At 41.7% G+C, this 12,821-nt stretch overlaps 1 protein-coding gene across 4 annotated transcripts in view; it reads right to left on the minus strand.

Moving 5' to 3' along the window:
* Positions 1-12,821, minus strand: part of DCAF5 (DDB1 and CUL4 associated factor 5) — a 98,143-nt gene that overhangs the window by 34,103 nt on the left and 51,219 nt on the right. For all 4 annotated transcript variants that reach the window (XM_049706904.1, XM_004262160.4, XM_033432997.2 and 1 more), the window contains one exon: positions 11,145-11,358. In XM_049706904.1, the coding sequence (XP_049562861.1) occupies positions 11,145-11,358 (214 nt within the window). The remainder of the gene's footprint in view (positions 1-11,144; positions 11,359-12,821) is intronic.

A 12,821-nucleotide genomic window follows, 5' to 3' on the forward strand; every position in this document is an offset into this window, starting at 1 on the left:
AACCGAGCACTTATATGCCAGGCACTCTGGTGTTTACAAAGATATATAAGGTAATACCCGGGTTCTCAAGGAGCTTAAACCAAGTAGAAAATATACATGTAGGTACACAGCTACCCTGCCATGAAGTTGAGATCACTAGGTGCCATTATGAGAAACAAGGTGCCTGTTGATTCACAAAAGTCAAGGCAAGATAGATTTGAGCCCTGAGCCACCCACAGGTAAAGATGTGGTAGGAAAAGGCAAAGGAAAGAGGAAAGATAAAGTGCTCATGTAGTCTACTGTTTTAACAGAAACAGGAAGCACGGGTAACTCACTCCTTCATACCCTGCTCAAGTCCCTCAGGCCTTACTGCTTAGTGTACCTGATCTCCAACTGCCAGTATCCATATCTCTTTGCCTAAGGGCTTCTCGAAAGCTCAGGAGGCTGCAGGGTACTCTAGGGAATGAACACTCCCTGTGAGCAGGCTCCAGCAATGACTCATATCCCAGCTGCCTAGATCCCAGGTAGAATAACCCTGAGGTGTGTGTTCTATACCCTTTCCCCTCAGAATCAAACTCCAATTGCCCACAGTTGTAGTTGGCTCACTAAATCATCCTTCTTTCCCCTATTTCACTTTTCCACTCCTCTGATATTTACTGCATTTCCAAATAAATTACTTGCACCTGAAACTTGAACCCAAATTAAGACACATGGGGGAGGGAACACAAAAGAACTGTGTACTAATAATTTATATATAAAACATATTTATTATTCAACAGCTCATCATTTCATGCTCTGTGTTTAAAAGAGGCTATAAAACTTCATATAGAGAATTCCTGTTACCCTGTGCACCCCCCTCCCCAATATCTTCCCCAAACTAAACAAACAAAAAATAAATATTAAAAAAAGAGTGGGGCTTCCCTGATGGCACAGTGGTTGGGAGTCCGCCTGCTGGTGCGGGGGATGCGGGTTCGTGCCCCGGTCCAGGAGGGTCCCGTGGGCCATGGCCACTGGGCCTGCACGTCCGGAGCCTGTGCTCCGCGGCGGGTGAGGCCGCAGCAGTGAGAGGCCCGCTACCGCAAAAAAAAAAAAAAAAGAGTGAACCAAGGCTGGGCTTATCAGAGGCTTTTACTATTTCATTGCAAAGGATCAGTGCTTTCCCATTTGCTCAACTATTCACCAGGGAAAGCCATGAAAAGGTAAAAGGGGACTCCCAGACAGAAAGCTGACGCACAAGGCTTCCTTAGAAGGAAAAAAACTCCCACAGAGTTGAGGCCTCTTGCATTTAGTATGACAGCTCCAGAAATAGGTGGAAAATGAGTACCATGTACAGGCTTCCTCTCAGAGACAAGGGCAACTGATGACCCTTTCTTCCTCTTGCAGCCACCACAAGGGAACAGCTTAGGATAATTTCCAAGGAAGGGGTCTCGACCCACTGCCGGCTAGTCAGACTGTTTAACTGTTCACACACACCGGAATCACAAAACTGCCCTGAGGAATTCATTTATGGCATTTCTTGGTTGTCTGCTGGGCCCCTTCCAACATTAAAAGTCGGCTGCCTAGGATACCGCTGAGAGAGTGAAATAAAAATGAGTTCATCCATTTATTCATTAAACAAGTATTTACTGAATGTCTACTATGTCTACAGTGTTGGGCACTGTCCCAGAGAAAGGACTGATCAGAAAGACCCTGTCCCTACCTTCATGTGACTTACATTTTATTGGGTGGGGAGAGGAAAAGAATTTTATGCATATATAATGTGAGTGAAGAGTAAGTAGGGGAAAAAAAGTTAAAAAGAATATATGTATGTAATGTGTCCAGTGGTGGCGTTACAGAGAAAAATTAAACGGCAGGTTGGGGCATGTAGGGAGTGCTGGGGGTGGTTAGTTTCATTTTATACAGGGTAGTCACAGAAGGCCTCTCTGATAATATGGCATTTTGAGTACAGCCCTGAAGGAAATGAGGGAGCAAGTTATATGGCTATCTGGGAGAAGAACAGAAGAATATTCTAGAAGGGACAGAGCTCTGGGCTATTTTAAAATACAAGGTAGGGGCGGTCCATTGGTTAAGACTCCGTGCTTCCACTGCAGGGGGCACGGGTTTGATCCCTGGTTGGGGAACTGAGGATCCTGCATGTGTGTGGCAGCAGCAAACAAACAAACAAACACCACCACCAACAAAAAAACCACAAGGCAGCCAAAGGAGCTCTTTTTCTTTTCTTTTTTCTTTTCTCTTTTCTCTCCCTCCATCCCTCCCTTCCTCTCTTTCCTTCTTCCTTTATCTCTCTTTCTTTCTTTTTTTCTCTCCCTCTTCCCCTCCCTTCCCTTTCTTTCTTTTTAAACCTTTGCAGAAATAAACATCATTTCAAGTGGACTGAGTCCAGAGATACATTTAACGTCATCAGAGCAGCTGGAAAGATTCCTCTCCTCCCAGTTGAAGGAGGCTGAAGCCTCTGACTGAGGAGTGAGTGACAAATTAAAAACTCACTTCAGGGGGTTTCCCTGGTGGTGCAGTGGTTAAGAATCCGCCTGCCAATGTAGGGGACAAGGGTTTGAACCCTGGTCTGGGAAGATCCCACATGCCATGGAGCAACGAAGCCCATGCACCACAACTACTGAGCCTGCGCTCTAGAGCCCACGAGCCACAACTACTGAAGCCGGCGTGCCTAGAGCCCGAGCTCCTCAACAAGAGAAGCCACCGCAATGAGAAGCCCGCACACCGCAACGAAGAGTAGCCCCCGCTCACCGCAACCAGAGAAAGCCCACGTGCAGCAACAAAGACCCAATGCAGCCAAAAGTAAAATATAAATAAATTAATTAAAAAAAAAAACCCAACTCACTTCACATGAGTGTTTCACCTTGTATCCTCACAGAGATAGATGGGGCAGGGCTCCGAATGAGAAAGAATGTTTTAGGGAGTCCATTATCTAGGCAATAGAAGCCCCATTTCCCCAAATGCTTTGAGGTATGGGGGATAGGAGGAGGTAGGAGACCCACAGTCTACTTCAGATCAGAGAGTAGAAGACATACTTAATTTTAACTTGGCTTTGTGGGTAAGATGGGTGATACCAATGCAAAAATGAGCATAAGTTGTTGTGTGGATCCACACCATCCACAATCCTTCCCAGCTGGCCACAAAGGTTAAAGGTTGGTTACACTCTAACCCCATCTCTCACTGTTCATTCATTCCGTAGCCCAAGAGGGCAGCCTGTTTACTGATCTTGATGCAGCCCAGTCATCTTAAGTAGAGCTAACCTAAAGCCAGTGCATTTTATCTAATCCACTGTCAGTATGGAGATATTAATTTGTTCAAGCACAGGGACAGAGCAACAACTGCTCCTCTTAATAGATTTCAAGGAACTACCACCATGACCACCACCAACAACCAAAAAGAAAAAAAAAAACAACCCCCCCCATATTAGCACCCTGTCACTATCTTATTTGCCCACATGTCCTCTGTCAATCTATTAACCTTTAGAGAAAACAGTCACTCACATAATACTCCCTACTCTGGTAGACTGCTGTAATGCCCAGCGTCCCCTCCAAGAACTCCTGAAACCAAAAAAATGCCTCCCACTTCTCACCCACCCGAAATCCACGTTAAAAAGAGGAAAAAGTTCTAGCATGCAGGAGGAACAGACCATCTACTGATATACTCCAAAAATAACCCAGAATATGTCTTAGGTTCTTTGCTAACAGAGAAATCTCTTTCTGCTCAATTTCTCCGCTCCACTTCTCTAAGTAAAATATATGTATACGATATGTGTGTGTAAGTGTAAAGTGTGTGCATGTGTGTGTGCACAGCAGTTAATATTCCCCAATATCTGCTGATGGAGAAAGAGATATATCAATCAGCTATTATTCACTGAGTACCGATCAATTTACACAGTTCTCTCTAAGGTTCCTCCCATAGTAACTGATTAATTATTCTCCAGTAAATGGCACGCCTGTCTAATTAACTGTATTGAATAGGATAGAAAAACCAGATGGCTCTCTAGCCTGGATCAGCAACAGCAGAAACTGCTATTTAACATTTAAATCAAACACAGCTCTCATTTCTCCCTGACCTTTGTCAGAAGGGGGAAAAAAATGTGACTGAACCATTTTGTGATGTGCCCTCTATAAGATTATTTTCAGTAAAAGGTTTGCCAATTGGTATATAATATACCTTTGATCGTATCACTTATACCCAGAGCCTGTCACAAATACTATCCAAAGCAAACAGGAAAAGTTTTCTTTGGAAATGGCCAAAGCCATAGGTTTATCTGATTTTATTTGTGGTCAGAGAAAATACAATTCCATTGGCTACCAATAAAAGCACACAAATATGCATACCCATAAGATTAACACTATTTTTTGCATGTGAAGTTTCACGTGATTTTTGCTTCTTTGGATCATTTGCCATTTCAGCTCCACTAGGCTCCTGGATTCTTTGGTTTATTAAAATAACTTTTATGGGTTCTGAGTAGGAAAAATTCTATTATTAATAATAAAAAAATCCCATAAAAACAGCCAATAACTGTCAAATAATCAGTAGGGAAGAAATTAAAAAAATGCTCTAAATCTCTAACAGCTGCTTGTAACAAAGTAGGCTGCATTACTTAAAGATGAATCTCTGTTTGGCAAAACTCTTTTGGAAACCTGGGCAAGATGAGGGGTCATCAACCAAATGGCCTTCAACAATCAATTTCTCCTCTGTGGGCCTTAGTTTTTATACTTGGGGACTGGGAAGTGGGGAGACGGCATCACTCATTTCAGTCTGCAAATATGTATTTATATTGTTTATTCAAGCAAAGGTCTCCAGTCTTTCAGAGGAAGGAATATTATTTCCCTCTTCCCTTTTTTTAAGATACCCCAAAATGAGGTAAAGCTACTTAAACACTACAAGGAGAATGGGGCAGGTAGAGCAGGTTATACTCTGTTCCCATCATTAATATCTACCAGGGATTTCCTAGTGAAGCCCAAACTCCTAGTCAGGAACTATATATTAAAGGAGCACTGCCATGTTGTATCACCAGATCACATCAATTCCATTTGTTCCTAAGAGGAAATCAGGTCACCTAGTGGTCCTTTTCAGCTTAACAACTGAAAACCAGACTATATCTAGCAGGTGTGCATATACTCCAAAACCTTGTAAGCTTTCTAAGTTCTACATCAGTAAATGAACTAAAAGATGGTTTAATCCTTGAGTAAAATCTTAATCCAGGATTGCTAATACCTGAAATCCCTAGTTTTCAGGAATTCCATAAACTCCTTAATATTACATGCAAAACGATGTGCATATGTACATTTTTCTGAAATGGTGTTCAAAGCTTTTAGACTTTCAAAGAGGTTCAGGAGTCAAAAAGATTTACAAATAGCTGATTTAATAAACAAGTTATTTTCATGCTACCTTCTCTTTATAAAGTAAAGAGTCTCCTAAAATATTCACCTAAAAAATACATACAACAAGGAATTCCTCTGCCATAACTGTGTTCAGCTCTTCCTCATCAGCCCATGGAAGAGGCTATTGCCACTTGATCTGAAAACACAGGTGGCAGCAGGTCTAAGAGGAAGAGGGTACAATCATAGGCAATGGACTGAGCCTAGTCCTGGTTCAGCTACTGATTAGATCTGCAGTTTCAAACTACTCTAGACCTTAGTTTCACATGGAGATGAAACCTGTTCAACTATACCCAAAGGTTGCTGGGAGGATTAGTATGACATGAAAGTGCTTTAGAAGCTAAAGAGCAAAAAATATATAAAAGAAAGGCAAGGAGAAGAAGAAAAAGTTAGCTTAAAGATACAAAGCAAGTCAAAGGATAGAATCTGAGAGTTGCATCTCCCCTATTAAAGGTGTGCCTTTATTTCAGGAGAACATACGGCATGCCAGGCCCCCACGTGAGCTTAATCAGGGCTGCATGGAGTTATTAGGAAAAAAAAAAAAAGCGGAGTTATAACTTTCTAGGTTCCTTTACTGGCCTGGAGTGCACTTCCTGGTGAATTCCTACACCTCTATTATACCCGTATAATGTCAACACAGAAAGGTTGAGTGGTGACGTAATGTCTGAGGCCAAGCCATGTATTCAAGGCCGTTTTGTTGGATTCACAGTGTACAAGTCAGCTCTTTTCTCCAGGGGATGAGATATGATGATTTAATTATCATGATTTTAGGGGTCTGCCATCTGTCAAGTTCAAGAGAAAGACCTCTGTAAGTGATCCCAATGTTCAGACACTCCAGGGCTCAGCCCTTTCAAGAAAACTTTATTATTCTTTCTCCTTCCTTCCCTATCCCACTTTCGGCAAGATGTAGGGATTACCAGGCCAGGTGTTAGATGAGACTAACGAAAGAGAAGACTTAAATTACCACACTGTCCATTTCCAGGCCACACAAACCAGTTAGCCTGAAAGACTTATTTCCCAGAAGCCTGAGGTGCTCTGCTGGACTCTCGCAATCTAGGGCAAGAGCCATTTAAGGAATTGTGAAAGAAAGGGAACAAAAGCTGGGTGCTGTCTTACAAGTGTGTGCCAGAAAAGCTAGCAGGTGGAAAATTGGCCTTCTTTTTTAGCCCTGTTAAGAGATTGGCTCACCAAGTATACAGAGGGGAGTGTGAAACTTGGGAGCCAGAATGTACCTAGTCAGGCTTCAGAGAGAAAATGAAAAACAAAAAAATCCAAGTATGATACAAAAGCAAGGAGGAGAACCTTTGGGTTCAGGCAGCCTCGAGGAAGGAATGCTGTTTGTTGTTTTACTAAAAGATTCCTCACTATACTGCAAGATTAGAAGATGGGCTGCCTTTAAAAAAAAAAAGTTAAGGCTTTATTTGGGGCTAATTGTTCCTGTTGATGCCCAATCAATCTGATGTCACTCATGTCACCTTATCTGATGATAGAAGTTATCGAACTTGAATAAGATTATACTAGCAATAAACAAACCACGTATTCTTAGCCAAAAGTGGGGATGACAGAGTGTATATACAGGGGTTTGAATGAAAATCTCAAAGAGGGTACGAACTGGCAGTCACGTGAATGTGTCTACCACAGCATCTGGCACACAGCAGATGCTCAGTAAATATCTGCTTTCTTATTTTATAAGATGGAGGGGATGAAAAGGCATGAAGTTAGGAAGGGTTCAGTAGGAAACAGGAAAAAGGAATGTGTCTCCACTCACCTATGAATTAGTGACAGACCATGAAACTAAACATGACAGAAAAACATCATGCTGAAGCACAGAGGTTTGAAACTGGTGGCTCTAATAAAGAATAGGTGTTATGGTTCACAGGTCTGTTTAATTCATACAATGAAGTATGAATTTGCTGCAATACTTAAAAATCAGGAAACTTCATGTAACAAATCTTTACTTCTGGCTTCCCTCGAAAAAACCAAAGGCCCTCCTGGCAGCAATGGGCTGAAGCTGCGTCAAAGCTTCATTTATACGGCATTCCCTTAGATTTAGGATGGGGTGGGCTCTCCAGCTGGCCACGGTCCTCACTACTCACTAATGTTTACTTCTAGCCCAACTCACTCATTTTTGCTGCTTGCCTTGCTTCAGGCATTACGTTGTGACCTTCTGTATAGTGAAAAGGAGTCTCCACTGAGAGCTCAAAAATCTGGGTTCTAGTCCTACTCAAACTTGTACATGTCTTAACTTGTATACCTACCCTCTCTAATCCTGTTTTCTCATCTGTAAAAGGAGGGGTTGTACAAAATGATCTCTAATAGCTCTATAATTAGAACTGATCTACAATGGTGGCAATGTGTATGGGGAAGACACAAAGTAGGCTCAGTCGGTTTTATGCTTTATTCTGATCTTGAAATGTTGGTTTCATTTTGGGGCTAATGAATTACTTAGTGAACCTAGAACAGTCTTATAGGAAGTACAGGCTCTCTGGCATAATGGTTTGATTTGTGTGGACTGAGTGTAATTAAAAGCCAGAAGACTGTCTCAGATAGATAGGTCGCTTACTGCCTTTCTTGACCATGTTCATTCCTATTATGGAAATTCGCAGATTCCTCTCTGGGATGGTTACTTACCCAGCCTATGACTAAATGAAGAGTTCCAGAGCACAGAGCCTCGGGCTGTGGGCGTACTCAAAGCATACAAGAAAAAGATCAAATATAAAGACCGATATAAGGAAAGGGTAGGCTTTGGAATTTGAAAGCAGCTAAAAAGATCCTGTCTGAATCTGTCAAAGAATATACCTATCGGTCCTGCAGATCATACTGTAACTGTGGCAGCTGCTGCTTTAGCCCTGAGTGTGGAAAGTCAGAGCCCATAAATCACCTTTGAGAGACATGTTTCAGGAATGAGACAATAATTTTGGCCTCCTATGCTACACTTAGAAAGTATAAGCTCAGGAAATTAGTTTCACTGAAAATCCATTATTTAATTCATCCTCCTAAATCTCCTGGAAGTTGAGCAGGAAAACAGGTACTTATCAATCCTGACTTACAGTTATACAAGGCTTAGGCCTGGAAAGCTAAAAACCACACATTGACCAAAGTACTCAAGATTCACTTCAACAAATATTTATTGTGCTCTCAGTGTGCCAGGCATTGGAGACAAGATAATGATGAATTAGCTACATTTCTTAGTCCCTAAGGAGTGAAGAAAACAGCCAAACATAAATCTCTGTACTTCCTATTCCCTAGGTTATATACTTCTGATAATCTATATAGGGAATATAAATAGACTTTAACTCTGAAATGGATTTGAAGTTAGACTCAATGACTTCCCATCCTCCTCTATCCATGGCAAACCACTTATCCCAAACAAAAAGCAGTCTAGTTTGTCAGAAAGGATATATTACCCACAAACTTTTCCCATAGGACAAAAATCATACATAATAGTCAAATCTGAATAGAGAAAATCAAAAGCCATTCAATGTTTTTACCATTATATATAACCTGAAAGGCCAAAACAACTACATCTTGTCAATGTACGTAACCAGGACCACCACAAAACACCTTGTGTGCCTCTGCCTATGGCAGTATCTGTACCTGTCCCCCCGTATCTCAAAGTGGGTAATTATAACCTAGGTCAAAAGTTCTCAATCAGGGGCAATGTCTGGGGACATTTTTGGTTGTCTGGGTGACAGCTGGGGGAGATGATACTGGCATCTAGTGGGGAGAGGCCAAGGATGCTGCTAATTATCCTACAATGAACAGGACAGCCCCACAAAATAAAGAATTATCTGACCAAAATGTTGACAGTGCCAAGGTGGAGAAACCATGGCCTATGTGCTCTTACATATTGGTTAGAGGCCTTTGTTCTGGGTCTTTTTTTTTTTTTTGTGGTACGCGGGCCTCTCACTGCTGTGGTCTCTCCTGTTGCGGAGCACAGGCTCCAGACGCGCAGGCTCAGCGGCCATGGCTCACGGGCCCAGCCGCTCCGCGGCATGTGGGATCTTTCTGGACTGGGGCACGAACCCGTGTCCCCTGCATCGGCAGGCGGCCTCTCAACCACTGCGCCACCAGGGAAGCCCTGTTCTGGGTCTTTTAAGGACTCCATGCAGGCAGGCTCTGGCTGCTAACATAGGAACTAAAAGAAAACACAACATCCATTCTCCTTCACCTCTTTCTCCTTTCTCTCAGGGCCTGTGTCTCTGGTAATAAAACCTAATAAACCACTACATTTCTACATTTAGTGCCTGCTCTTTATTGTTCAATGAAATAAAATCACATGCATAAGAGGTTGACATGACAGAAGACAGAAAATCAACAAAAGCAAGGAGGAAAGGTAGACAGGGAGGCAGGGGCTTGGTTGTCATTTCCATAGCTATATGAAACTAAATCAACCATTCTGCAGAACAAAAAATTACCTATTCTATTGTGAGTCACATCATCTCTAGAAACTGCTTCTTTCTACCCAAGAAACAAACTGTCTATAAAAACTAAGTCTATCAGGCATTGTGGCCTCTCCAAGGAGATATCGCTTATATAACTGAAGCCACCTAGTGGTTTTAAGTGTAGATTGCAGCTAAGTAGGCCCTAGGACTCTGACAAATATAAATTCTGAATTTAGATATATATTCTCTATTTATAAAAGGGGAAATTCCTAGCCTGGACAACTTAAAAGATATTCTCAGTTTCTTTAACATGCAACTCAAGTAAAAAAGCATTTATTGTGCTCCTACTACATATGCTAATCTTTAAGCTATGATGTCGGGGAGCCTCTACCTCAGCTAGGGAGAAAAACCCCAGCTACTGCCTTCAAAAAGCAGGGTCTTCACAAGTTCTCAAAGAGAACTTTTATGCCCCTTGCCCACAAATAACTTTAAAGCAGTGGAGTACAGCATGTGAGAATTATATGTCAAAGTTTAACATAGTTGATGGATCCAAAGCGAACACTAAGAATTAGCAAGACTAAGGTTTCTATTTTTCCAATCTAGATGTGAAACGGCAATAAGATTTATTGTGTTTGAGAAGAAAAAAAAAATTTATCCATTTATTTGATCAATCTTACTTTATATTTGTTTTTACTCAGCTTGATTACTCAGACCAGTCCAACTGATCCATTCACTGACACCCACTTCAGAACTCTATGGCCAAGAGAGACAGGTATAGCAAAGGTAAAGGTATGTTTCTAAACTGCCAGCTCTAAGTCAACATCAGTATCTTGATTCCCAGTAAGACTGTGAAAAGGCTGGAAACTCACAGCTTGGGCTCTCCTTCCCAGTTGTGATACTGGCAATAAAAAGGAAAAACGTCAGCATCTGGCTTCCTCTCAAACAAAGCTGCTCAGCCCATTTCATCCAAGAAAAAGGTGCCATTCCAAGGGGCTATTCAGGATGTGTGTCTCTTGGAGGGTACTTACAGTGTTTCATACATCATTGTGTTTCACTGATACAAAAAAAAAGGTGTCTTTTTTTGGCAGGCTAATTTTCCATGGACTTCCTCCTTTCTTTTGAAATGACACACTCTTAGAATCTTAAAGTCTGTTCACAAACTTGGCAGAGCTAGGTTGCTCAGAACCATATTGTGGTTTATGGTGTGTGCCTCATACATATTACCCAAAGGCAGCTCTGATGGAAAAACTCACTATTAAGCCAGAATGTCTCCAGACACTTATTGTTTCCCCTCAACTGTTTCTACCTGACATGGCTAAAGAGAAATAAAGACCAGTACAGAAAGAACAATCTGACAGGAAAGCATGAGTGTGGGATGCAGGCGGCAGAAGGCACTTACCTGGTCACGATCTCCTGCAAAACAGCAGCTTTTCATGGTACATGAGTTGAAGTAACCCTGATTGTCAAACTGGAACACAGGCAGGCGGGAGTGGATGTCATAGAGCACAGGGGGCAGGCGACGTCTCAGGGCCAGGAGCTGGGTCCCGTTGCTGTTGAATCGCACACTCATGGCACTTTGGAGGGATAGGTTGCCCCCATAGCGCAGGAGAGAACTGGAAGGCAGAAAGCACAGGGTTCAGGCATGAGGCAGGCTGGACCAGAGTCTGCAAAAAACACTGCATTTTGTACCAGGACCTCCTGTCAGGCTTGCACATCTGAATTTTGGTAGAAAGTTGTTTTTATGCAGTGGGCTAGAAGGTAATAAAGAGGACGGGGATGACTCCTTGATTACATTAAAGCAAGTTATTTAACCTGGTGGTTCCCCTCTTCAATCTCTGAAAGGCAAATTACCAGTAAATTTATAGGAAAAGGATAATACAAGCATCTTGAAAGAAGAGACATATTAAAATGATTAGTTCTTTTATTTACCAGAGCTACATACGCAAATAGATACTTGTCAAGACCCTGGGAAGTCAGTGGTGTCCACACTAACTGGCTAATCATGGATGGTATTTAAGGAATATATTTGTCCTTTGAATTAGAGATACAAGAACCATCAGCCAAAACAAGATATTCTAGTTTATTCTGGACTTTTAAAAAGACAATAATCACTTTATTGCTTACACATTTATTTTTGAATTTTCAATCTGTTTAGAGAATTTTTATATTCCATATGGCATAACTCAAGAATAAATATTAAAGAAAATTTTAAATTAAACACAGAGCAAGCAGTTACAACAATTAGAAAAGCAAGATGACTTGTTTCCCTTTACAATTCCCAAAGAGTTTATATTTAGCTTTAAAATATACTTTGGCTAATATATATAATTCCATTTATCCACCTTCTACTAGAGAGTGGTATGATCTGGTTCACGCAGTATTCTTCTGTAGTTTCATAATGTTCATAACATTTTTTAAAAGTCACACAGTATGGTTCCAAATAATTTATTTTGATGACTCAGAAGATACTTACAATGTGTTAACTAGCATGGCAGTGAACATTAACAATTATACAGTACTAAGTAACAAATGGTGTGTGTTTTAACTTTCTAGTAGTCAGGCTCCTTGATTATGATTACCCGGACACTATTTTATTATAGAGGGATGACGGTTCATTGTCCATGTCAACCAGCTTTTCTTTCTTTAATTCTTGGAACACGAAATTACTGGTAAGAAAGTGAGATTAAGTATATGCACTGGAGGGACGTCCCTGCTGGTGCAGTGGTTAAGAATCTGCCTGCCAATGCAGGGGATGCAGGTTCGAGCCCTGGTCCAGGTAGATCCCACATGCCATGGAGCAACTAAGCCTGTGTACCACAACTACTGAGCCTGCGCTCTAGAGCCTGCAAGCCACAACTACTGAGCCCGCACGCCACAACTACTGAAGCCCGTGTGCCTAGAGCCTGTGTTCTGCAACAAGAGAAGCCACTGCAATGAGAAGCCCACACACTGCAATGAAGAGTAGCCCCCGCTCACCGCAACTAGAGAAAGCCCATGCGCAGCAGCGAAGACCCAACGCAGCCAAAAATAAATAAACAAATTTATTTTTAAAAAAGTATATGCATTGGAGAATGCT

The sequence above is a fragment of the Orcinus orca genome, chromosome 2 (assembly GCF_937001465.1).
Source record: "Orcinus orca chromosome 2, mOrcOrc1.1, whole genome shotgun sequence".
Taxonomy (NCBI): domain Eukaryota; kingdom Metazoa; phylum Chordata; class Mammalia; order Artiodactyla; family Delphinidae; genus Orcinus; species Orcinus orca.